At 45.3% G+C, this 26,092-nt stretch overlaps 4 protein-coding genes and 2 non-coding genes across 6 annotated transcripts; 1 reads left to right on the top strand and 5 right to left on the bottom strand.

Annotated features, from left to right (window-relative positions):
• Positions 1–205: 205 nt before the first annotated feature.
• Trnac-gca (transfer RNA cysteine (anticodon GCA)) lies at positions 206–277 on the bottom strand. Its single transcript has one exon. It is a non-coding gene; the product is annotated as a tRNA-Cys (tRNA).
• A 373-nt stretch (positions 278–650) lies between these two features.
• On the bottom strand, positions 651–722 carry Trnaq-uug (transfer RNA glutamine (anticodon UUG)). Its single transcript has one exon. It is a non-coding gene; the product is annotated as a tRNA-Gln (tRNA).
• A 243-nt stretch (positions 723–965) lies between these two features.
• On the bottom strand, positions 966–1,136 carry LOC131265642 (NADH dehydrogenase [ubiquinone] 1 beta subcomplex subunit 1-like). The gene has a single exon (XM_058267927.1). The coding sequence runs from the start codon at positions 1,134–1,136 to the stop codon at positions 966–968; it is 171 nt and encodes a 56-aa protein (XP_058123910.1).
• Positions 1,137–1,702: 566 nt separating this feature from the next.
• On the top strand, positions 1,703–3,551 carry LOC131266909 (splicing factor 45). The gene is made up of 4 exons (XM_058269599.1): positions 1,703–1,948; positions 2,023–2,585; positions 2,663–2,975; positions 3,046–3,551. Exons 1-4 carry the CDS (start codon positions 1,790–1,792, stop codon positions 3,316–3,318), a joined length of 1,308 nt encoding a protein of 435 aa, XP_058125582.1. The 5' UTR covers positions 1,703–1,789; the 3' UTR covers positions 3,319–3,551.
• On the bottom strand, positions 3,505–8,896 carry LOC131266908 (E3 ubiquitin-protein ligase RNF123). Its single transcript, XM_058269597.1, has 9 exons — positions 8,680–8,896; positions 8,363–8,597; positions 7,071–8,276; positions 6,692–7,004; positions 6,107–6,621; positions 5,270–6,043; positions 4,502–5,198; positions 4,257–4,434; positions 3,505–4,183 (listed from the first exon to the last, which is right to left on the bottom strand). Exons 1-9 carry the CDS (start codon positions 8,781–8,783, stop codon positions 3,913–3,915), a joined length of 4,293 nt encoding a protein of 1,430 aa, XP_058125580.1. The 5' UTR covers positions 8,784–8,896; the 3' UTR covers positions 3,505–3,912.
• Positions 8,897–10,002: 1,106 nt separating this feature from the next.
• On the bottom strand, positions 10,003–24,185 carry LOC131264065 (uncharacterized). Its single transcript, XM_058266353.1, has 6 exons — positions 23,270–24,185; positions 22,228–22,458; positions 18,717–19,027; positions 16,318–16,375; positions 10,294–10,580; positions 10,003–10,206 (listed from the first exon to the last, which is right to left on the bottom strand). Exons 1-6 carry the CDS (start codon positions 24,183–24,185, stop codon positions 10,003–10,005), a joined length of 2,007 nt encoding a protein of 668 aa, XP_058122336.1.
• Between the last annotated feature and the right edge of the window lie 1,907 nt (positions 24,186–26,092).

Here is a 26,092-nt window from a genome sequence, read left to right on the forward strand (position 1 = left end):
TTTGGTAATCAAAGTAAAAATATAAATGTTGTACAAAATTACGTAAGAGAGAACATAAATTCCAAATAAATTATGATCAGCAAGGAGATTCCACGGGAAAGGATTTAGAGGGGGAATTGATTGTTTTCGTGTGAAATCTTTGTTTACGAAGCTTGCACGCCGATGCATTCATCTATCAGGGATGCAGCAAAAAGAGCATCAGCTGAGGGGGCACCCGGGTTTGAACCGGGGACCTCTCGATCTGCAGTCGAATGCTCTACCACTGAGCTATACCCCCACCTGCGATTCTGGGAATCATAGCTCAAATAGTAAACCAATCCCGCCACATTTATTGTAATAGATATACCTATTTATGTCAATACATGGTTTAGCAAGTTGTGGTTTTTTACAATATTGTAAAAGTTGCATAAAATTTTAAATAAGTATGCATTTTTATTTATTATTCTACTGTTAAAGTAAATCTTAACAGCAGGCAGTCCTGTAATCCTGTGGCAATTCTTATTCAAACATTTTCATCCCTCAAGCATTACTGTATTGTTCGGCAAACTTTAAAAATATGCAAAAGAAACGTTTTGTCTTACGTGAAAAAAGAAAACTAAATAATACGCGAGAAGTAGCTCGCTCGAAAAAAGAATTGCTCGTGTGAGACCAGGTTCCACCGAGATTTGAACTCGGATCGCAGGATTCAAAGTCCTGAGTGCTAACCATTACACCATGGAACCGTGTGTCAGGAGCGACTCCAAAGCATGTTTTAAGTTGAAGACCATTTTGGGAGCAATGTTTTACTGAATGATAAAAGAACAAAACAAGATTTTGTAGATTTTATTTAAAATAAATGACTTGAATCGGTGGTATAACATAACTCTTTAAAATGTGCCTGCTGTACAAAGAATGTAAGTATATTTCCTTTACTAAGAGTTATCTGGTTGCCAATTACAGTACTGCCATATCGACGGGTTAGCCTCCTAAGGCCAAGATGGTTTTTCTCCGTCCTGCAGCAATCTTCCGTACAGTTTGCTCTTGTCCCGGAATATGGTCATCCGTTCCGTTTCCTTCCTGTCTAGAAACCATCCGACTCCGAAGCCGAGCAGTGGCACCACGCACCACAAGTATTGACCGGTAATTCCAAACACCATGGTTGCAAAATTTTTGGAGATTATTTATAAATGAAGAGTCCTTTTTACCAGCTGCAGCCTGCTTTGTTGAGCCTTCTTCCAACGCCAAGTGTAGTTAAAGTCAGACGTAATTAACCCAATCGCCTAGCGTTGAAAAGAAGCCGACTACTTTGTGAATTGGTTTACCATTAGTAGCTGCAGGAAGGGTTTCGAGTTGACAATAAAATCGTATGAACAGTTCTGAGCATAACTGCAACATAGCAAATGTTACAAAAAAGCAATTAACAAGAGGATAGGTTTAATTTTAATGAAAACATTAATAGCAAAATATCTTTAACCTTGGTGCAACAGGCAGTTTAACGGCATTATTTTCTACAATGGAGTTTTGCATATCTAATGGATATTTTGATTTATAAAGTCATCATAGTTTATAATTCCTTGAAGGTTAACTGACTAATTCTCGAACATTTTTGACCAATTTGAAAATTCGATCACTTTCTGACTTTGACATTTTCGAGTAGTCCAACCTGCAAATGTCGGTACTGCTCAACAAACCTTGGACAAACGTCAAAGTTTGTCAACACACACAGCCTTCAAAACAAAGCCCAAGCTAGTATCGATTTTACAATTTCGGGCCGTAGAAGTGAATCATAATCAGAGATTTTTGACCAACCATGGCGCTGTACGACGATTTGGACACAAAGCATGGCCCGGACAAGGTGGCTGGCTGGTCATCGGGCATAAAACTACTGCAGACTCAGCTGCAGGTGAAGAAGGTCAACCAACCGGCCATCACACCGAAAGCAATAATGAGAAAACCAATGGCTGGCAAGGTAGGAGAAGTTGTTAGATGGCAATATCTTTGATTGATATTAAGGATGTTTGTCTTTTCGTGTACGCCACGTAGATACTCACCCCCGTTGTGTTGAAAGCAAGGAAGGAACCATCCACGGAACAATCGTTTGTGGCCACCGTAGGCAACACCAACAGTGGTGTCGATATTCCAGGTTCCGTGTCGATTGAAACGACGATAAAGCAGGCAAAACCTATTACGATCACGACGACCAACCCGATACCAAATCCCATCAGCTTGGCCGCATCCGATGACTATAGCTGGGACGTGGTGGACGAGTACGATCCGATGTGGCCAAACGAGTACGACAAATTGGTGAAAGATCGAAAGGTCAAGGAACCGCCTATCAAACCGTTGCAGGGTAACTTCGGCAGAAACAGGCGCGAATACAAGCGTTCGTTTGGCATGAGAACGAATAATACACCTACGCCTGGGCTGGGTGCCGCTCCGGAAGAAGAGGGACCGGGAGCGAAAAAGTACAGTGGCTTTGCCGGCCGACCATCGTCTGACGATGAGGAAGAATTCCGTCCCGGACAAAGCCGACCGACTGGAGCGGCCATTGCCCCACCACCGTCCTTACAAGAATCTACCGGTGGCCCTATACCTGAAGGATCAAAGTAAGCATTCCAACCCTTGTGACGATACAGCAATTTGGCATGTCATTCTTATTTGCGAAAATTGTTTTTTTTTTCAGAGTTTCCCAGCTCGCGGCATACGGTGGAAGCTCGGTAGCGGCAAAAATAATGGCAAAATACGGTTTCAAAGACGGACAAGGATTGGGCAAGCAGGAACAAGGCATGGCGGTTGCTCTGCAGGTGGAAAAAACCTCCAAGCGTGGCGGTAGAATTGTGCACGAAAAGGATATTCCGCTGACCGTGACACCCTCCAGTGTCGCGGCCAGTGCAACAGAGACGGCACCCAACATGTCACCGCCGAATGCCGGCCAAACACAGGAACCTTCCATCACCGAGATTATGAAATCTCCCAGCAAAGTGGTATTGCTTCGGGTACGTATAGATAAAACTCTTATTAGTTTGGGACGCAATCGGAGTTGACTCTTTTTCTCCTCACCCGCAGAACATGGTTGGGCCGGGCGATGTGGACGATGAACTCGAACCGGAGGTAAAGGACGAGTGTAACACCAAATACGGTGATGTGGTCACGGTGATAATACACGAAGTTCCTAACGTCGTTCCCGAGGAAGCGGTTCGAATTTTCGTCGAATTTAAACGAATGGAAAGTGCGATCAAGGCGGTAGTTGACCTGAACGGTCGGTTCTTCGGTGGCCGACAGGTGCGGGCCGGTTTCTACAAACAGGACAGGTTCGAAAATATGGACCTTGGCGGGTAACTTTTTATGCGACCGACAAAACTACGCGATGTATGTGTGTGTGTGGGTATCTAGAACTAGTAACAGGAATGTTTCTGTTTGATAAGCAAAAAATCACGCATAACCTATTGGAGTTCCATTACGTGGGTAATTATGGTATGAAAAACAAAAATATAACCCATTCTTTCTCCTAATCAAACACTCGTCTACGGTAGCACCAAGCAATCAAGCGATTATATTCTAGTTTGTGAACATTTTCAGTAGCATTTCCGCTCCCGGCGACATATCTTACGTATTTCGTTAGAGATGAGCAAACGTGTAGAGTTGAGGTAAAGTGTTACGGGACATTCAGAAAGAACACAAACAATTTCGCTAGCTAACAATTGAATGCATGAGGTCATGGTCCGTCCGATAGGTTTGTCTTGCCCTCACGTGTGACTCATAATTTTTGCTCATAAGCTCAAAGCTTCAACCTAACTTTAGCTCATGATTGAGATTTGCTGTAAGCATTTCCAGAAAAAAAGGTAAAAACATGGGAGTTGTGTCTTTGCATTGCTTTAGAAGCATATACATTAATACCGTTATGAGGGAATGGGAATGGAATGTAATTTTGTTTCATGGTCCACCAGGACCATCGAATTCATCAACCTCGTCGGGAGGAGGAGGTGGCGTAGTGGTTGCATCAACAGACGATTCACCGTCGATCGGTACGGTGGAGGATGTGATCACGAGCGGGGAGGTTCCCATGCGAAGCAGGTTCGGAGGTGCGGGTGGCGTATTGCACGCCTCGTAGATGGTTACCCCGTCTTGCCGCGTGACGCGAGTGATGAGTATTTTACAGTAGAAACACTGTTTACTGTTCATCAGATGTTGCATGATGCAGGTTCTAAAAAAAACAACGAAAAACCTCCCTGTTAAAGCTCAACTGCAAATGAAAAATGAACCAACTCAATACTCACTCGCACGACTGATGTTGACAAGGATCGAACGCGGCTGAGTTGGATTTGGCGTAGCAAATGGGACACAGTGAATCCTCCGACAGAATCGTGATCTCAGAGAGCAACGTCTGGCGCAGCTGTAACGTTTCGATTAGTCTCGCAATCTGGCCAACTTCATCCGGCAAAACGTGACTCACATCTAGGAACGAAGCAAATGGAATGGAAAATGCTTAAACCTGTAGGCAAACCAGTGTGTATGTCCTTACAATCGGCCATATTGAATTTAATGATCGGTGGATCAGGTATGATCTCCTTTACGCCAACGGAACCACCACAAACTCCGCTTCCACTCGGACCACCAGCACAGGCACCGGAACCACCTTTACGGAAAGGCGACGGAACTCGCACCTCGTTCGTCAGCGGGTCAATGTGGGCACGCATTTTCGGATCAAAATTGCCCCTCGGTGCCTCGCCGTTCTGGTTCGTGATGGGCGTTTTCACTTCCCCCAGCGCGTACTCCAAGCTAGCGACGTGAAAGCTCGTGTCTGTCAGCAGGAACTTGGAAATGCGAGGAATCTTCGTGATGCACTCCGAAGAACCGCCGCCGGTCCGCTCACCCAGCAGCTCGTGGCGCATCAACGCTAGTAGCATCCCGATGGCGGCACTGATGATGGCAAAGTGTGTCACATTGCTCAGATCGGGCAGACAGAGGTCCATCACGTGCTGGAAGCACCCGGGCGGAACGGTTACCCGCGAAAGCACCTGTATGGCCAGCTGGCAGATGCGGCTGAGAATGATTTCGCCGTTCGCCCGTGTACCGTCCTGCAGCAGACTCGGCGTGATGGTGACGATCATTTCCAGCGCACGCATCAGCGAGACGGTCAGCTCGAAGCACATGGAACAGATTTTCAGCTGCTTCGTTTCAATCACCAACTGTTCGTCGCGTTGCGATATGTTTTGTATCTAAGAGAGAGCAAAAGGAAAACAATTTGTACAATTTTATCATGTGATACGCTTCAACTCGATCCACTTACGTCCTGTAGGATGTGAATGAACTCCGAAAACGCCCAGTTCAGCTGCGAAAGTACCGAGTTCAGGAACGTCGTACAGTACGGTTCGTCCCGGCTGAGCGTTTCGCTGATTAGCCGCTGGAAGTGTTTCGACGGACACGCGGGTGCAATCAGGTGGAGCAGTCCGGTGTGCGAGCCATTTTTCGAACGGCTACGGTACAATCCCAAAGAGCGTACGGCCGTCGCATCCCGGCCCGTCTGCCAAACGCACGGTGGGCGTGATTCCCGATAGGCAAACCCATCCCCGAGCCAGAATCTCAGAAGCAACCAGTTGCTCTGACCCCATGCCCGGTTTTCGTACGGTCGCAGCAGGGCGCGGACGAGTGCCTGCTGATTTTCCGGCGTTGACTGTTCTAGCGCCCGAATGCCCGCCTCGTGGCAGGTCAGAGAACCCAGGGCTTGAATGAGGGCGTCTTTGCAGGATGCCAGAATGACGCGCGGATCGGCCAGATGTTTGGCAAGAAAGTTGGCAGCCGATGCGATCAGTTTGGCATCGCCGGTGAGGTCATGCTGGATGGCAGTGTCGTGGAAGCTAAAGTCCAGCACCGTGTCGAGCAGGATCGGCAGGACGTTGATGTACGTCTCGGGCAGGAACGCGAACAGGATCTCCTCCGAGCTGAAGTTGTGCAAAGTCTCGAAGATGATCCCAAGGAGCCAGCACAACAGACCCCTCCGATGCGTTCCGAGGGCTACCGAGCGATACCAGGCTTGTTTGCGGGCGAGTTCCATCGATCGTTTCTGCAAAAGAACCATTATTTCAGCATCAACAAGCACAACAATCTTCCCTGGGCGTAAACTAACCGCAAAGATACTTTTCCGCTGTCCAAAACGGGCGTCCAGTTCGTGCAGCAGCTCCTCATGCGACAATCGATTGTAGGCCGAGCCCGGCCCTCCATCCGTCCGGGCGCATCGTTTTAGTTCCTCCAAGTTGTGCAGCACCTCGTCACAGTTGCTCTTCGTTTCGAGCAGAATATCCGAAAGGTGCGATATGTTATCGCGCAAATCCGCTATCATCACGACGTACTTGTGCGCTATGGCATTGTAGAAAACCACGCAACAATCGAGCAGTTCACAGACGGCTCGGTACGAGTCCATCGGTCCACAACCGATCGCCCCGGATGTGCATTTTCCCGCAGAGGTTCCCGGAGTAATGCCGGAGGAGTTTTCATCCAACCCTATCGATGCTGGATGCGCTTGATTTGTCTGCTGATGGCGATCCGGACCACTGTTGGCCGCACGGGAGACTAGCGAGTAGGCAGTGTTGGGTCCACCGGACACGAGAAACATGGCCGAATCGAGAAATACGTTGAACGCAGCTAAACATGATGCCATCCCAAAACGTTTAATAAAAACAACCATTTGGGTTATCATCAAAGCGATACTCACCAATTTCACTCCTCAAATCGCTCGGTTGATCGACAGAGGCGACACTGGGATGGTCCGCACCAAGCTTTTCGACCAGCTGTGCCCGAAAATGCTTCCTCAGGTAGGATAGTACACCGCCAATTCGGTCTAGATTGGCGTACTTGAACGTTCCATCGTAGAAAAACTGGCAGTCGATAGCTGGTGGTACGCTTTTACGATCCACTCCGGAACCCCGTTGTACGCACTCTTCCTCCCAGAGGCTTTTGGCAACATCGAGCAACGTGCAGAGGAAGGACAACCCGATGGCTGGCTGTGTTGTTGATGAGTACAAGCCCTATAAATTTGGGGAGAAGTGTATTAGGACGCCCGCTTCCAGGTCATCGCAATCTTTTTAACCCACCCGCATCTCAACGTTATTGTCCATGACGAATTTCCGAACTTTAGCCACAAAGATTCGACGACTGCTCGGGGAGCTGGTCTCATTGCCGTCCCCGTTGTTCATGAGAATTTGTATCAGGTTCTTCTGCAGGGTGTACAGCACCGAAGTGTGCGCTTTTAGGCGCTCGCACGCGGCCAAGTATATCTCCTTCGATCCACCGAGCCCTTCGGTCCAGATGTGATCGTCCGGCAGTAGCTGTTCCAGTGTCGATTCATCCGGTGGCTTCGTGTAGAGGAAAAGGGGCAGGCAGTTCTTCTTGAAAAACTTGTACTCGAGCAGGTACTTCCGCGTCGCCGGATGATTGCAGATGCACGTGAGGATGACGATGATCTTACGCTGCTTTTCGTACTCCAAATCCACCGGCGTTTCCTTGTACGTGTTGGCGAGGAAATTGAGCAACTTCTTCAGGAACAGCTTCATCTCATCCAGCTCCAGGTAGGTCCAGAGGAGGGTGAGAAACGTCCCGAGGGTGGACTCGGGGGCGCCCGGTTGCGTCGGTGCTTCGTTCTTGCCCCCGCTGTTACTTCGCAGCACGCACATGCCCCGGATGTAGCTAAACACCTTGTCCTCTACGACGTACGAGTTGGCCAGCAGTGGGGCGATCCGTTCGATGAGGCATCCAGCCAGAAGCATGTACATCGACTCCGCTGTGACGCACTGGGGTTTGGTGGAGGAACGTTGCTGACCACTAGCGGAAGTTCGACCGTGCTGTGAGATTGTCCCGGATAGGTTGACTAGATATTTTAACAGACAATCCGCTTGGTATAGAGCAATATACGGGGCCTCCTGGAGTGGCCTGTAACGCTCGACATGATGCTTGAAGGGTGATCCACCGAAATTCGCCGTGAGGCTGTCGTTAAACGCCAACGACACGGCGGGATACAAAGCCAACCCGGGCCCCCGTTCAATGTCCCTGAAGGCTTCCCCAAGCGGCGCCCCGTTCCGGTAGTACTCGATGTGTCCCGCATCCATATCAACGCATACGCCGAAAATATCTCCCGATCGCCAGAACGGGCCATACTTCTGCGTGTAAACATGCCAAATACGTTGCTTGCTCCCGTCCAACCCGTAGCTGTATCGGGTGTCACCGACGCCCGTGTCCTGCGTGAACTTGCAATGAGACGAACACCAGCCAATTTGCATAACGCCTTTCGAGCGAAGTTGAACCTGGCAAAGGGAAGGTGAAATGGTGCTTGATTAGCTTATAATTATCCCGTTCGATGTTAATCGGCTAATGGCACACTCCCCCTCACCTCGTACATCCACCGGCCACTGTACACACAACAGTTCGCCTTCACCGTCGAGAAAGCATTCTGGGACTGTAGCGTTAGCTTATCCTTCGAAATGAGTATCGACCCGTCCTCGGTCGCATCGAAGACGGTGCGTCGCGGGCCAAGCCTACCTTCGATCGGTTCGTTCCGCTGCGGGGTGCGGAACTCGTGGTCCCTGAGCTTTTCATCGAGCCACAGCCCGATTTCACCGATGTACCTGTCAACGCAAAAAATAAGGTATCAATTTACCATCGGTTGCCAACAAAGGATACGCCACCCACTCCCCCCGACACACTTACTCCGACAGCACGAACTGGTCCGGCGCGTAGTCCTTCCTTCGCTGATCGATGGCAATTGGGCAGTCGCCATCGAAAATGTTGGCCACGGTGGAGAGGAAATCCATCGCAAAACACTGTTCCCTCGCTCGTGGCTTGCGACGAAATGGTTCGAACTTTCGTTACATTTTCGCAACACTCGAAAAGGACCGCGTTTCTGACAGCTGTGACCGTGCCTACTTCTCTTCACACCCAAGCACGGTTTGCTAGGATGATGAAGACAATGAGCGCATCGCAACCGTCGTGTGATAAGGTGCGTGCGAAAGGATAGACCAAGGATTGTGTGTGTATCGATTTTGTATTGTATACGGTCGCACACTTTGCAGCTGCTCCTCTCGCAGGCCAGGATACGGCTTGTGTGTGTTAGAAAGAGCAAGAAAACGAGGCGTTGTGGTATTGGTTGCCGACGCTAGTTCACAGCTGTTTACGAATCCTGTGCAAACAAGAAAGGGAATACTGACAGGCGCATCATGATTGTGTGCGTTTCGCAAGGAGTCGCCGGGTTGCCAAACGTTCAGAAACTCGGTAAGTCCTTACGAACACCATGTTTAATTTTTTCAAAATAACAACGTTCAATGAGTTTAAAATTTTAAGAACCGATGTGCGTCAAATAACAGCCGAATAGCAGATGAAATTAATGGTTACATTTGGTTTTTTCATTCTTCTGCATACAATATTTATCTACTTTAAAACATCTTTGCACAAGATTTTTCGTTGTTTTATTAAACCCTGAAAAAATACTTACACGTTAATCGGATTATCGGTTGCTTGTTTAACTTTTGCGGGCAATTTCTCAACTCATCGTGACTCAAATGCAATCAAATCGTAATTCATTCGAATTTAATTATTTATTAATCTCAATTTCATACTCTACCAAGTACAGCGCCGGCAGGAGGTGCGGTTCGACCAAAGGTTGACTGTTTGTGAGTGGGAGTGGGTGCTGAGCGTTGGCTGTAAATTACAATTTCATTGCAAGCGACCATAAATCGAACGCCAACGACGAAACGGAATGTGGAACGCTTGGGCCATGGAACACGGGGGCCGGCAGGATTATGGCGGGCAAACCGACTCCCACACCGTCCACGGGTGTTCCAATATGGCTGACGGGGATTGTGCTGTGTTGCGTAGTCCCGGTGAAATCTGGTCTATCTTCGAATGTGGCTTGTGTGACCCCGTGTATGTGTGTGGGTTTAAAGGTTATTCCTCGAGCGCAATGACACCAGCATCGTTTCGGGAGGCAAAACCGCGACCTTTAGGGCGAAGCAATTACGATCCGCGCGGCGATCATTAGGAGGGCACATTATGTACAATTTTCTTCTGATTCTCCTTGTGCTTTTCCGCCTTCAGCCGCAGATCGACGATGCTCGAGTTCTTGTCGTGGGCGACGGTAAACACGGGCAGGGTGGCGGTGGCCGCCGCTAGTCCTTGCCGATACTGGGAAAGTGAGAAAAGGCTCGCCGGTACACTGCCGGAGCTCAGGGCCGCCGCGTACTGCAACGGGAGAAACAATACCAAGCAGTTGAGAACCTCCCTGTAAGGCTCATTCAAGGATTCTGGGGGGAAATGCCGTCGGCTTACCTGATGGGCAGCGGCCGAAATGAACGCCGAATCGAAGGCAGAGAAGGCCGCACCGGGAAAGGGATGGTTGGCCGCAGCGGCAGCTGCAGCCGCCGCCGCCGCTGCCGCCGCTGCTGCTGCCGCTCCGGAAGAGTTGGACGAAGCCGGTGGACCTCCAGGGCCGGTCGAGTGTCCTCCCGGAGGGGCACCCGAGCTGGCTCGCAGCGAAGGAACGTTCACGTACGGTGCTATTCGGCACGGTTCCAGCGGGGTCGTGACGGGTGGACTGTGGCTCGATAGGATGATGCCTGTGGGTGGGAAAGAAGGTCAAGAGGTGTAAGCCAAACTCGAGAATGGTCAGCTGGCGTAAGATTTATGGAAGGATCCGTTTGAATGATAGCCAACTAAATTCAACTTCCTGGGATCATTTCGGTGACCGGTGCCTGGTATTTGGGGATCTGTTTGTTATTCGGGCACATGACTTTCCCGTCTTTGCCATATGCCCAGGCCAGGGGGTGAAAAATGTGATTCAGCAAATTGAAAGAGAACATGTTTCTCGTATCGATTTCACGAGAGGTTTTACTGATCTTAGGAGATTTTGGTTTGTTTTTAGTATTTGAGGTGTTCTGTCTGCATCATAGTTTGGCAGTAAAAATAGACTTCGTTTTTATTTTTAAAGTAAATATTTGCAAAAAAAAAGTAAAATAAACATACTGCGTTGCTTGATAATTTATTTATTTTTCAGTTGTTAGAAAAATAGTTTATATTTGATTTCGACAAGAGACGTCGAGAAAAACGTCGTTTTTACGGAATTACCAACATATTTACCGTATCATGAATTTAAAAATCTATCTCGTGGTACCATTTTCAAGTAAATACTAGAGAAAAACTCTTGTGTCTCCTCGTAGGGTGATCAAGATTGAGGCACACGGCTTTTTTATCGTGTTTTTTACCAACACAAGTGACTGTCTCTTCCAACCCCTCGCTTCCGCCAGCATCAAGCCAGCCCGGCGTTTCCGTTTTATGATCATATCTCGCCCTTAACTTTATCTTTCCACTTGATTTGGATCTACCGGTCCCGGGAAGGGCGGTGGGCCAGGGGGCAGGGCGAAGATTCGGCAAGCTAATTCAATTATGTGATTACAGTTGATGTAATCCCATAAATCCGAGACTACGACTGTCTCGGTGCTCCGTTTCCCCTACGTTGCCACGCCAGCCCGCAACAACACGCAACAGGATATCGGTGTGCAAAAGGATACGAAGATAAGGCTCACCAACCATAAACGAGATAAAGAGAGAAAGAAGAAATGATAAAAAACCTTCCCTCAGTCTCAGCACTGTTTGGTCGTCAGACAGTTTATTAAATTATCATTTCGTGTTGTATTTATTGCCGACTCGGCTGCGGGAGGGCGGTTCCCACACGGGGGAGGGTAAAGGAGCCGGTTGGTGGCTTGATTTGAAAATAAAATCATTCGCATTCGGTCTCGTGGCAAAAGGACGAATAGCAGCGGTAATAATAACATAACATAACATAACATCGCCTTCTAAAAAAGTACCGGTTCGACATCGAGCCGAGATGATCGTGATCCTTTTTTTTTGAGCCCCGGAGTGGTGAAAGTATCCTTCCTGGCAACGGAATTTTTCCAATCTCTCGCCCCCCTTACTCACTCGTCTTATGCACGTCACGTTCGACAGTATTTGTACAACAAAACAAGGTTGGCAACGGGGACGGTTAGTGTTGTTGCCGTGTTGACGTATGATGATGGCCGCAAAGGACGATGTTTCGATGGCGCGGATTTCCGTGATCCGAAGCACGAAATTAAGCACCGCGTGTATCGTGTAGTTCCGCGCGGAAAATGTGCACCTATCCTGTGGTTGCAGGAAAATAGCACCAAAACTGCTGTTGCTTGTGGTTCCGTCGAGCAGGAAGGCCGGGATGTCGAGCAGGAATTCGTTGCAGAACGTGCCGGTGTAATTTGTCAACGTAAAATCAAACAATTTGGGCTTTCAAACGTGTGGCCGACTTATTCGGAAGCGGTGTTCAGCCGACTGTTCCACAACATCAATGAAAGAGGAAGCCCTAGAACAGAAACAAACCCCGGTCGGAATCAAACTCCGGTGGTGGTGCATAATTTGAATTTGCATGTATTATTTCCTCTGCCGGGAAAGCCCGGTGTTTACACTCTGTTTGTCTGCCAATTTGGCTGCGCAAACAAGTGCCCAACGTTCGGATTGCCCCTTCCCACCCAGCGAGGCGGTGTTTGTGTGCATATGTACTCCAGTGTAAAAAAGGGCTAAAGGGAGCGGTTAACTTCTATCCCCGGATCCCCTTCTTCCTCGAGATCACAAAGCCGAACGCTAATTTGTGCCAGTTTTGCTACGTGCTCCTTGGATTCGATTCGATTCCGGCTCGAAACTCGTGTCCTGCACACACCAGGTATACACCGAGGCCGCTGTGCCGACTCATCGGACGTGATGTCGTCGTTGTTTGATTATGGTAACCGTTTAAATAGGAACATACCGGCACCGGTTGTGATGCAGTTCAAAGACAAGCTGTCGACCGCTTCTTCCCTGTGCCTCAATTTATTGTAAGAAGAGTTTAGATTTATCGAAAACTGTACGTTTTTTTTCAAATAAGCGACATTCGAATACTTTAAAATATTGAAGATTTCCAATTTTGTTTCATTTTTCCGCCCTCTATTTCCTATCATAAATTAAATTAAATTTTAAATCAAAATCTTTTTATTTTCTAGAGAGTTTGAATAAGCATTTTCCGGTGCAGATGCTTCTGCGATGCTGAAAGGATTTTTAAACTGAATTGCATTCAATGACAAAGGTTTCATTCCAAGTGCATTACGTTTGCAAAAGATCCAAAAATTCGCGAGCGTTTTGTTACGTTTGGGTAAATCTGAACTTCGCAAATTTGTTGCTCCAAAAGTAAGGGATATTTTCTATCCTTCTTTTACCTCACTTCCGTTGCACACTGCATACATAACGTCTTATACATGCCACATTGGAAAAAAGAAACAACAAAAACTCCCGAACGCAATGAATCTATCCAATTCCATTCCATCTTCGTGTGCCTGCAACGGGTCCCCGGACACTTATTCCCAGAGCAATAAATAACGCCACTCTCGGGAAGTAAATCAAGCCGGGCTGTCCTTTTCTCCGGTGCGGTTTCGGCAAAGCACCGGGAAAACTGTCCTCCCCAGTGTGCCTCTGTGTGTGCGTGTGTACTGTTTCAAGTGTCGTGCGATTTGTTTCGATTGTCTCGTGGTCCGTTCGCTCCTTCACATCCCCTTCCGGCATTCCGTTTGCCCGGCTACACCCAGCATAAGGAAATTCATCGACCGAAGCGAGGCGCAAGCGTGCCTTACCGTTGATGGTGGAAAATCGGATACAAATCAGGGGTTAAACGATTCCATGCAACCGGAGAAAAATAGGGGCCGAACAATAAACGAACACCAGGCGCGAAGAAAAGGGTGCGGGATTTTTTCACTTGTTCCTCCTTTCTTTAGGAGCGGGTGTATTTCTGTATTGGGTTTGGTTGCGAGCCATGTTTATCCGATAATTGAGTGTTTATGCTGTGATTGAAGCGACGAATTCAATAACATTAATTGACTTTAGCACCCCAGCACCAACCCAGGTCGGAGGGGTGGGCACAAACAGTGGCGTTCGGATTTTCATGGCCACATTCCGAACCGGAGCGGGTTCACAAACTTTGGCACCCCTTAGGGATGTTGGGGCATTAGGCGTACAACAAGCGGGCAGCCCGATAAAACACATCCATCACATGGCCGTCGTCTGCTGAACCGGGAGGTGTTGGAAATGGTCAGATGGGTTCCTTTGGAAAACTGCTCCTACGAAAGCGGGTGGTTATAATTTGATTAAATTTGTACAATCTGATTAAAATTCACGCATAACGCAGCGGCTTATGTTCGCCGGCGGTTTACAAGCAATTGCGCTGCGAATGTGTACTTTCGGTGGTTTGTCGGATTTTTCATCGCACCGGTAAGGGAAAAATTACATTATAAAATTAATAAATTAAATTTGAGAACACTTTTCATCAAAGGTTGAATTTTAATGAGCAGTGAAATTACGAATAGTCTGTGTGAATAAATCATACTTCATTTCAAATTATTTTTAATCGAGTGTCCGAGAAGTGAAATTTCAATCGAAAATTCCAGAGTAGCAAAACGTGTCAGTTTTGATAAAGCATATCCACATCGAGACTCAATTTGTTTCAATGGTGTGGCGGAGAATATCGGGAGATGTATGAGCTTTCAATTTGGTTTGAACATTTTCCACAAATTTGGCTGACCATGGCTGATTCTTTCAGCAGGCAAAGAAACAGATGTCTTTATACGTACATAAATATGATTGTTTATGGCACGAGAGTTTTCTTCACAGCAGGAGGAAAAACAAGGGAAAAGGGGTTAAAAATTGCTTTGCACAAAAGAAAATCTTTAAAATCCGGACGCAGCAAAAATTTCTAGGAAAAATCAATACTCAACTGAGGATCTTGTGTTTCTAGAGATGTGCACTGCAAAACGCTCTGATAAATTCCTTTAAATTTAAATATGAATTTATTTTCATTTTCATTCGAACTACGTGTGAACCGTATGTGCCGTATCGAGGGGCATAAACATAAATCAATACAAATTATTTGATCAAATTTAAGCGCATCGTGTTCCTCTCGCCCTCCGGATTCGTTCGTTTCCCTGCGGCTTCGGATCGGTACCATTTCCTATTCAATAAACATTAACTATGCTCGTAAAAAAATCAATAAAAAAAACTCACCCAATCGCCCGAGGCTCGTATCTAACGCCTTTGCACAAATTGAATCATGGCGCTATAGATTTCCGGTTGGTTTTGCGTTTTTAATAAATCTCCAATCGGGCGGAAGGGAAAATTAAAATACAGCTTCCGATATATTATCAACGAGCTGGACTGCCATGGCAGAGGCGTTTGCCATTGGTCGGTGTGGAAAGTAGAGGGCGTTTGAAGGGGCTTATGCACATTTATGCATCTGTGGTGTGGAGGTGAGGCATTGCATTGTCAGGATGCATAATTTATGAGTTCGTTTATGAACGTGTTGTTTGTGTAGTCAAGCGAACGAATGTCTCTCGGGAGCTCGATAAATGGCCAATTAGAAGCTAATGTTTCGAAGTTGGTATCGATAGGTTGGTAAGACACTACATATATACTACTATATTATTACCGCCGCCATTTCGCTCCATCGGAGAATAATTTCAAATGTTTTAAAATCTTCCATGATTTATGAACCCAGAAGCGGATCAATCCATTCCGGGGCCCCAAGCGGTTGGATAATCGGGGCCCTCCAGACATTTCCATTGCTCAAAATGTGTCTATACCTATGGCCAAAATTGGACTTATATTTTACAACAGCTTGCAATCCTTTATACATATTTTCAGCATATAGTCTCCATGATTTTTTATAGGCAAAAATTCTTCACATCTTTTCGTTACTACCCATAACTTCGTCACATATTTTATAGTAAATATTAATTCAAAGAATCTAAAATTAATAAATTTTCGCATTCCTTTTCGCACAATTGGCTTATTTTAAGAAATCAGACGTCAAATCTTCATTATCTGGAATTTAAAATCGACCTCAAATTATTAAATCTTTAATCAATTAAAATCAATTTTAACAGCGATGAGGAAACCATTTTAAAAGGATAACAGTGCATTTTGCTGGTGGACCGTAAATTGCGAGCATTTTAAGTCAAAGGGACATTATTAGATGAGAAAGAAGATTCATGAAAACATATTCTGCCAAGGCTTTAGGTGAAAATTAACAATGGTTAAGCAATATCGAAGTGCATCTGTAATAACTTTTATCAAAGTATGCATAGCACTGCGAGAATCGGAGTGAATAAAATCGGTAGTTACTTTTGCGATCTGAGGATTTCATCACGGGGCCCCCTTAAGCTCGGGGCCCCCCGCGGCCGCTCAGTCCGCTCATAGGTAGATCCGCCTCTGTATGAACCACCACTTTTGAAAATAATAACTTGTACTTACCTTTGTGTAGTTGATTTTCGTGCTTCCTACACTTTGCTCTCCGATTCTGGAACCAAACCTGGTTTTGTGTGTAAAAGAAAAGCAAAATGTTATATAAATACGGTCGTAAACTAACATTACAGAAGGTGTAACATAGACTAGACAACGGTTATGTTTATGAATTATGGCAGATAGTTTCCGATGAGTGGACGAAACTTTCCTTCCAACTCCATGGAAGCAGGAGCAAGAAAGACTACTAGCATCTGGTCGAGCAATGCTGCTTTTTGGAGGTCAAAACAACAAACTTCTTCTTCCCCAAGCCGGTTGCTGAATTAACGAAGAGAAGGAGAAAAATGTGAAACTTTTCCGCACTGACTTTTGCGCCAAAAAATTCAATTAACCCCGCACCCTGGCTACCGGGAGTGTTTCCTTCCCGGTTTCTTCGGTGGTCAACATAAATCTTGACAGCGTCGTATGTCGGGTAAAATCCAAACAAACAGTAACTACAAAGGTTCCACGGAAAGGAAACAAGAAGGGGAAACAAATTATGATTCCCACCGGTCCATAACTCACGGCTAATTTAACGACCATCTTGAGTGAAATTGATACAAATCGGTGCGAATGGTGAAGGGACAAAACGGGGAAAGGAATTGCGCCTGGGAGTTTGCCGTTTAAATGAGAGAGGGAAAACTGTGCATTAACGCACTGCTTCTTGATATCCACTTTAAGAGAAAGGAAATCATACTTAATCCTCAGAAACACTAGATCCATGTAAGGCCAAGAGGTTCCTGCGTTGGTTGTTGTTAGTGCAACGACAATGAAGAAAAACATACAAACACTCATGAAAATGTTCAAAGTCTAGCTATTTCATCACTGGGTCATAAATAACCGTTCGATAATGTTTTTAAAACGGCGCTTCCCAAAATGAAGATAAGAGAGACGAGCACTATACCAAAAGCCTCTTCAATCTCGGCAAGCAAAATCCTAGCAGAATGAAACAAACCACCAGAGTAAGCCTCTGCACAGTGGAGGGAAATCCAATCAATTAGTGGAAAATTAATGTCCGATTGACGCAACGAGCAAATTCGCCAGCTAATGGTGAGCAAATTAATTTAATTAAATGCCACTTTTCGCACACACGACTTTTTTTCTTCTCGGCCGGGAAAGAGGCTGGGAGCATGCCTTTAGTTCTCGAGAGAAGGGGAAAGAGACAAGTGGCTTGGAGATATATCTTAATCGATTAAGCATTAGCCTTCAATCTGCGAACGATGGATCATGATAAGCGAGACCAAAAGAAAATGTGGGGTGACGCAATCGGCTCCGTGGGTTGTTTATTTGTTTTCTTTCCGAGAATTAATGTTTGTTTGAGATCGATCGTAGAAATATGGGTAACTAGCTTGACGCCCCGGCGTTGTGCGGTGAAGAAGGAATTGAGAAAAGAATTATGATTTTAACTAATACTTGAAAGATATGTTTGAATTTAATAGTTACAATAACGACATATTTAAAATTTTTGATATTTCATCAATTTCCCCGCGATGTATAAACCTTAGTGTAACTATGGTAGATACACCTTGACATTTGTTTACATGCTTGTTATGTTTGTGTTAGTAAAACTGAGTTTAAATTGTAAAATTTAGACGATTTTATCAAAAAATAGTGATCAAACAAACCTTCAACAACATCTGCAGTACTTAAACTTAATGTGTGAAAAGTTTCAGAAGCGACGGTTCTATATTGGTCGAGTTTTAGGTGTACATAGAAATCCATACATAAAAAAAAGCTAAAATATGTAGTAGATTAAGAGTAGCCATGCTTCGAGGCTGATTGCGTCAGTTCCGGAAATTGAAGACTTTAACTAGTGTGTTGATTTAAAAATGTAGTTTTAAATTGGATGAACCTATCTTCACCATTGAAAAGTATTTTAGTGCTTCCATTTGAAGTATTTCATTAGAGATGAATTTAATAATAAAAACTCTAATATTTTCAATGAACAATCACCTCAAATGAAATGCAAGATACAGTGGTTTATAGATTTCTAAATTTAACTCATTTGATTATCAAAACTCTTCCTCCATGTGAAAGGTTCTTTTCTTTTAAATCGAACGAAAAAAACACCCAAGTGAAAGGCAAAAAAAGCTGACCAACACATGGCTCGCGAAAATCCGATAATTCAGTTAACTTTACTGCCGTTTAGAGGAGAGCCTTGGAAGGGATCAATGTCGGTCGCATTCAAATCATCATCCAAAAAGAAGGAACGACCCAAAAGCCATAAGCAATCCTTTCAATTTGCCTAAGTGATTTTCGAACACCAACGTCGGAGCTAAAGGCCGGTCGGTCCCTCGAGGGAGGTAGAACAGGTTGTATAAATCGATCGCAAACCGATGAATTTTTATGCGTCAACGCGGACACGGGCTTACCTGCACCCGGGCCTCACTCAGTCCCAACCGCTGGCTCAGCTCTTCCCGCATGAACGCGTCCGGATAGTGCGTTTCCTCGAAGAGCCGCTCGAGTTCGTTCAGCTGCTCCAGCGTGAAGTTGGTCCGCGAGCGGCGCTGCTTGTTGTTGCTGAGCGCCGACAGCGGTCCGTGGCCGTTGGCGCCGTGACCCGGTTCCGGTGGGACCTTTATCCGTTCGTCGGCCGCCGGCGGACCCGTCGTTCCCGGTCGGTCCGCGCTCGAGTCGTCCTGGTCGGGGGTTAGCGTCTCTCGTGGTGTTGGCCGTGGCGTTTCTGTGCCGAAATAGAAAAGCGATGAGCGCGATAATCACCCTTAGTAATACGGGAAAGTAATTGTCGCACTGGAAGAACATTTTCCCTACTGTAAAAATGATTAATGATGTCAACTATCCTAACCCTGTCCACAAATGATCGGCTTTCTTATGGCCATGTTTCGACAAGAATGAGTAACATCATTTTTCACTTTAATTCTCCGCTGTTCCTTTACTATAATCAATCAGAAGAGGGAACACATCCACAAGAACTTAAGGACTTCGATTCATATCAAATACTTTCACAACATAAAAATCTTTCAGCTTTAACAAAATTTCAGCAAAACAAATTTTTCCTCGACCTGTTACATCCAAATTCGTTCAAAGCTTCCTTATCACTCACTTTGGTTCATATATAAACTGGTGCGGAATTTAATCTAACCTTTCAACTTCCTCGTTCTCGAGGGCACCTCAATCACCTCAATCACCTCACCTCACTCACCCCAGAGAGCGCGGGGTGATATAGAAACCGGAAGAAGGAAGAAAATACTAAAGCCACCCCGGGAGGGGTGGAAGATTAAACTCCGACAACGCGTGCTCGACATCCCTTTTCCCCTTTTTTAGCACTCTCTCTCTCTTCCAGATCCGGACGCAAAAAAGGACGAACCGAAGGGCAGCGCAATCTTTTATTCATGATTATTTGTAATGCAATTTATATCAATTTAACACAATAATAGTCTAAAGTTTTTACCACCCGCCAAACACGTAACAACACTGGTAGTAGTGGAGGGCTCGCTTTTCGTTGGACGGCGGGAGGAAAACTTCCCCCGAGGGGGTGCGAAGATGAACTTCCGTCGACCACTGGCGATGAAGTACGGTTATTTTACGCAGAACTTAATAACAGAACTTCGGCGCGTCGTTCAAGTGTGCGCCGAAAGGTACGAAGGCGAAGGTTCTTCCGTGCGATTTTCCACCCCCGTTTCTATCGAGGTTTTCCACGTGTATTTTCCGCCACTTGCGAGAGGCAGTTTCGCGTTATCTTTTTCCACTTACTTTTATTGTTATGTGTTTTGTATGTTTACCAGTCAAAGGAGGGAGGGAAAAAAGAATCAAGCAAAACGGAGCGAGATTGCTTTGAAAAAAGTGAGTGAGAAAAAAGAAACCGCTCGTAGCGCCCTTTTGGGTGGGAAACTATACGACTGACTGGGTTTCCTTTTTACGTTCACCCGCGAAAACTCAACCAGGTTATATTACCTCGGATTGGAAAAAAGCAATCCCCACGGTTGTTTCGGTATTTTCCGGCACTTAAGATTAAGATGCAAATCAGCGTGTGGAAGCTCGATTGAAAATAGAACACTACGGGGTCGCAGACAAACCGTCGTGGTGTTCATCTGGCCAACCGCTTTTCCTTCCTACAGTTCGTGAAACTGGGCGTAATGAGTTTTGCTGCATCGGGAAAATCGTGCGGCGCCAATTGTTTATGCTGCGCCAGCCTCTTGCTGCAGCATGATCACGCTTTGTCGGGATGAATTATGCGTTTCGGAAGCACTTGAATTGTGTGTTGTTTTTTAATTTTAAAATGATAAAGTAGTGCAGGACATATTTTATTGTCGAGCGATGAAATTAAACGTCACTACATGCGGAGCGCGACTAAAATTTTACAACGAAGTGTTTTAATGATGTTAAATATCAAATGAAACCCATTTGACAATGCAAAGGAAACCGTTTTTTTAAAATAAACATTTAAAAGAGTTTAAAAAAATGTTTATTTGACAATTCATACTGTTCCCTGACGAAATGAAATATTTTGAACTGATTGGATTTCATATCTAAGCTATATATAGTTGAGGTGAATGGATCAGAACGCAGCGCGAACCAGAAGAATTTCGTAAAAACATATAAATAATTTTATTTTATTGTAAACATTAACATAATTATATTCCCTATTGAAAGTAAAAATTAATTTGGCATAGTTTAATGTGACATAGCTTAAGTAAGGCTTTCTTCTTACTCTTTCTGCTAACGAGCGGTAAATGGTTAAACAAAAACCTACTTGTGAAACAGTTTATAGTTAATTAAAGCAAACAACATTAGTCCTCAGAACTGATGTTCTTTTTTGTCAACTGATTGCTTTTGCACCATCACCAGAAACTTACAACATTCATCAGCGCAAAAACACCTCGTTGACGACGTTTACTTCGCCCATTTCTGTAAGCTTTCTGTCGAAGAAATTGCTCTCCAATTAGTTGCTCGACGCAGCAGAGAGTTTGCTCATAATCCACGGTGAGATTTCTTCCCCAGACCGAAGGGAAATTGGGGAAGGAAATCTTCAAGAAACAGCCATTTAATTAAGTCATCGTCGTCCTTACGGTACAACCAATTAATTAATTAACACAAACGGGCCCGCTTTGTGCGCCAAAGTCGTGCAAAAGTATCGCGCGTACCTCCTTTGCCCGGATCTGCCGGAGGGCAAAAGGATAAACGCTTACACATTCCCGGTTTCGCCATTAAAAGGCGGCTTACGACGTTCCGACAAATAAATGATCATTCACTCAACCCCTTTCTTAATCCGGTCCCGTCCTCCGCTTTCCAGCTTTGAGCTTGCAAACCCTGCTCGTGGAGGATAATGAAATGTAAATAGGAAACTTGTGGAAGCCGACTAATAAAGGGTGCCGGGTGGTATTTCCATGGCGATAGGAAAAGGGACGCCAGCTATCGCTCGCTCCGTCTCGCCTATGTTCGGTATCAGTTTGATTAACCTCGCCTGCTTGGAATCGTTTACCGCTTCCGGCGAAAAAGGAGGCTTCCTTTGGGATCCCGGCTATTGACGCCATGTTTTCTTCCCAAGCACCTCAGCCTGAGTGCCTCAAGCGAACGACAATTGATGGTGTAAAGTTAAATAAATTGACAGCTTAACATTTAGCGAAAGAACGTTTTCCGCTTTTGTTTCATGCCTTTTTTCCTTCTGACTCCTCGTTCCTTCGCCTGGTTCAAGTTTTAAGTCGTCGAAAACTAATTGATAGACCTTCCCAATCCGGGATTACCAAAAAGGCAATATTTATTACTCCCAATGCAAGCATGATGGTGGGATCAACACCAGCAGACCTATTTTACCCTTTCTTTAAAAAAAATGCTCCTGTTTTGGTGGGGTTAATTTGTTTGATTACTTTCTAATGCGTCCCATAACGGATAAATAAAAGGGACAAAAGATGGCTAAATTACCTGTATCGGATTCACCGTCGGCTAATACTCCCGGGTGGCTCGTCACGGAGGATGGATTCGAATAGTGATGCCCGTTGACGAGATCGACACTTTGTTTGAGCAGCTCCGAGGCGGGTTTGGGGCGGACGACTTGCTGGCCGGCGTGGCCATCGAGTCCGTTGGAAATCTTCGTCTGCTTTGGGTCACTTTCCGCACGCACCAGATTTAAGGCAACGTCTTCTTTTGGATTCTCTGGAATGTTAAGTAATGCGAACGTGTTTTGTTTTCTGTTTATATTTGGTTTTTACAGTGTCATATCAATTAATTGGTTTTTTACATAAGATTATAATTGTTATTTGACAAAACATATTTTACAACAACTCCGAGCTCGTATTAGTAATTACAACAGTTTTGGCAGAAGAGGTTTGTAGTTGAAAAGGTTGAAGAGTTTTTTTATTATTGTAGTTGGAGAGTGGAAAAACTATTAGCACTTAAGAATGATATTTCTGGATGCAATGACCCATATTAACTACGAACCAAAAACAAAGGTTTAACATAAATTTAAAAAAAAACATGAGACTACAAAAAATGCAATGATTAGACACTTTTTTATGTAAAGAGTGTCTAATTTGATAGATTCAGTACACTAAAATATACAAAGGCTTTATTTAATTGATTTCATAGATTTGAAATACAAAGGAAATGTTCAATAAATTGTGTATATTTCAAATCTGCATATGTTTTGTTAGTTTATCAGAAAATTATATTGGTTTGAAATAATCTTTTCATAAACAATTGAATTACAATATATGGTGTTCTAATTCAATTTCTGGAGATTCTATTATTGCCATTGGATACGCCAAATTGTCAAAACAAAATCATTACTAGCCGTTTTGTTTTCACAAAACTATATATTTTTCTACGAAAATAGAACAATTTAGTACAACACGTTTGAATCAAATAACTTGAGTCAAAACAACAGATACAAATACAAATTTTAACTCGACTGAACAAGTCCCCTAAGATTGTCTTCCACCCTCTAGAAGTACACTCAACCACTTACCATCCGTTTTCTCATCCACCAGATCGGCAATGAGCCAATTTCTCGGCACGTGTCTTTTGGTGGTAGTTTTTGTGTGCGTGTTGTTGTGGCCACTGCCGGTGTTGCGTTTGGTTCCGTTAGTACCACTTCCAGGATCGCACGACACAACGCACCGTTCGTCGTGCGTAGGATTTTTATTATTGTCAAACTTACGGATAACACTGATTTCGTTTCGATTCGCGGCGCTACTTTCATTGTTGTTGGTGGTGGTGGCGGTGGACGAACCGGTGAGCAAAAGAAGCGAAGGTCCAACCACCGACACCTGTTCACTAGAAGGCTCACTGGAGGACGTTTCCACCGGGGCCGGATTTACACTAACACTGCTATTACTGTTGCTGCCACTTCCACTGACACTTGTCACAAAGGACGCGGGCGGTTCGATTCCGAGCAGGGACTGGTTGGCCGCCATTGCCGCCGCTATCGACGTGTGCGACAGTTCCGACGGAACACCGACCACATCCACACTTTGCACCACGCTCTCACTCACACCCGACACCCCGTTGCTGTACGAAAGGTCCGTGATCTCGATATCGATCGTTTCCTCGTCCTCATCCGGAACGTTCCGAGGCTGTTCGTGATCAACGGAAGGAGGTCTTCCCTGACCGGCAGTCTGATGGTGTTCTGAGACCCTCCGGTGGGACACTTCGAGCGAATGGGAGTGGATTTCGTCCTCCAGGTCGCCACCCAGGCTGCTGCTGGTGTTGGAGAGGGCATCCGAGTCGGAACCAACCCCTAGACTTCGTCCACCGTATTCGTGGGAGCTGGGGTGGTGGTGGGTAGGTGTAGGACCGGCCGTTGCCGTCATGTTGAGCAAATCCAACACGCGGCTGTTGTTGAAGTCGAACGATTTCGTCACGAAATGAGCCAACTGTTCCATCGTGGTTGCGAGTGACATTAAAGGTAATCCGAAACTAAAGTCCTCCAAGTCGTTGCGAAGGATTTTCGCTGATTTCTGTTTGTTTGAGTTCGTGTGTTCACTTCAGCATCACTGCTTTCGATACGACAGCTCGATCCAGGGCCTGAAAGTCAAAGACGATAAAAGAATCAATCCGATCGATTACTTACGTAAAGAAACTAAATAAAGAACTGCCATAAACAATGATCCCTAAATCGAATTCGGAGTGCCACAACCTTCTCCGACATTCAAACAAACACTCGTATCTAAAAAATCTACTTCGCCCGCCAAGTAGATTGTTCTGGAAATAGAAAAATCGAACCAAATTAAATTATCGCCCGCGCAATAACGTCTGCCGACTGCTCGACTGGTACGGAAAAAGGCAAAGGGGCCACGAACTTTGGACAACGGGCGTCCGCCACTGACCAAGTGTCGACTGGGGAATTGGCATTGGAAGGCCGGACAGGTTTTAGGGAATCGATTTTCGTTTGATTTCGCTTAGCTCAATCCATCATGAGGTATGATTTGGCAGAGGAAAAAGTGTTTCTTAGGTTATGGTCTTTTTATTGATCTGATCATAGAGTACATTTCAATGTCTTACTTATTTTTCATCGGAATAACGATACACAACCCAAAACATGTTGAACAGGTATGAAACTTATTTTTAGTTTGGATACAAAGAATATCATTTCAAATGTTGATTTCGTATTTTAAAATTTTCCTTTCCAACGTTTCTCAGATCAAATTTGCAATCATTTTAAAAGCATCGTAGTTAAAATTTTGTCCTTTTTGTTGCTTTAAGTACTATTTTTTATGCCCGATAGCACTTATTTTAATAATCATACTTACAAGCATATTTGGTGTCTTGGTTGTAATAAATATCCGACCACAACTGTTTTATGATTCAAAACATTTATTTTTCCAACACGCATGCAGTTCCAAACCCATCGTTAACAACTTATCTTCTTTCTTTCTTATCACTTTTCACAAAAACAGAGGGTCATTTTTCACAACGATCGTTTAGAAAACTTTCCCCATGCACTGCGCTAAATCATTATCCTTATGGTTGCACAAAAATGGCTCTAGTTTGTCACTGCACTATTGCTGACAGCTGACCGTGTGCCAGGTTTTCTACGGTGGAAATATTGGCCGGAAAAGTTGCGTTCGTTTCGCCCACCTTTGCACTTTTCGTTGAATTGTTGATAGTTTTCCGCAGGTTTTTCGCATTGACCGTAGCGAACTCTTTCGATTTCGGTAAAATTTTTCTATCCTCGATTTGTATACCAGAATGTTTAATCACAACGTTTTACGCAATTGCAGCGAATGTTCTCAAATGGCACTGGCGGAAGCACAACCGGAACAGGTCCAATCGGGACGACCCGCGAACTGACAATAAACTCCATCCCAAAGTCCACCGGATGCATCTCCGGGCGGGAGCGCTGAAATGTCCTTTGCGAACGTCGTCACACCCTCCCAGGAAGGTCCTGCGCTGGGTGTGTGAGTGAGCAGCAGGTGAAGCCCAGGCACGAGTATGTGCGAGCAGGTCGACAGGCTGTGTCGGAGTGCGTCGTGCATCCTTTTAACACGTTCACCCGATTGCATGTTTGTGCAAAGATTATCGTCGTAATAATAAAAAGTAATCAAATTGAGTGCGGTGTCGTCACCCCGTGGCCGCTGGAAGTCGCCGTAACCCCGCCGTCCTGAGCATCGGCTTCCTTTCTGACAGTTGAAATATGCTGCAAATGGCCCATGAACAGCTTTTGCTCGTTTCGGCGTTCCTTGCGTGCGCTCCATCATCGAGGTACGCAGGCGGAAGTAATGGAAACAACGTGTTTCGGGAGCTCGTAGCCCTTGAACACGCCGTCGATTCCCATTCTTAACGCAGAGAC

This window comes from Anopheles coustani, chromosome 2 (assembly GCF_943734705.1).
Source record: "Anopheles coustani chromosome 2, idAnoCousDA_361_x.2, whole genome shotgun sequence".
Taxonomy (NCBI): domain Eukaryota; kingdom Metazoa; phylum Arthropoda; class Insecta; order Diptera; family Culicidae; genus Anopheles; species Anopheles coustani.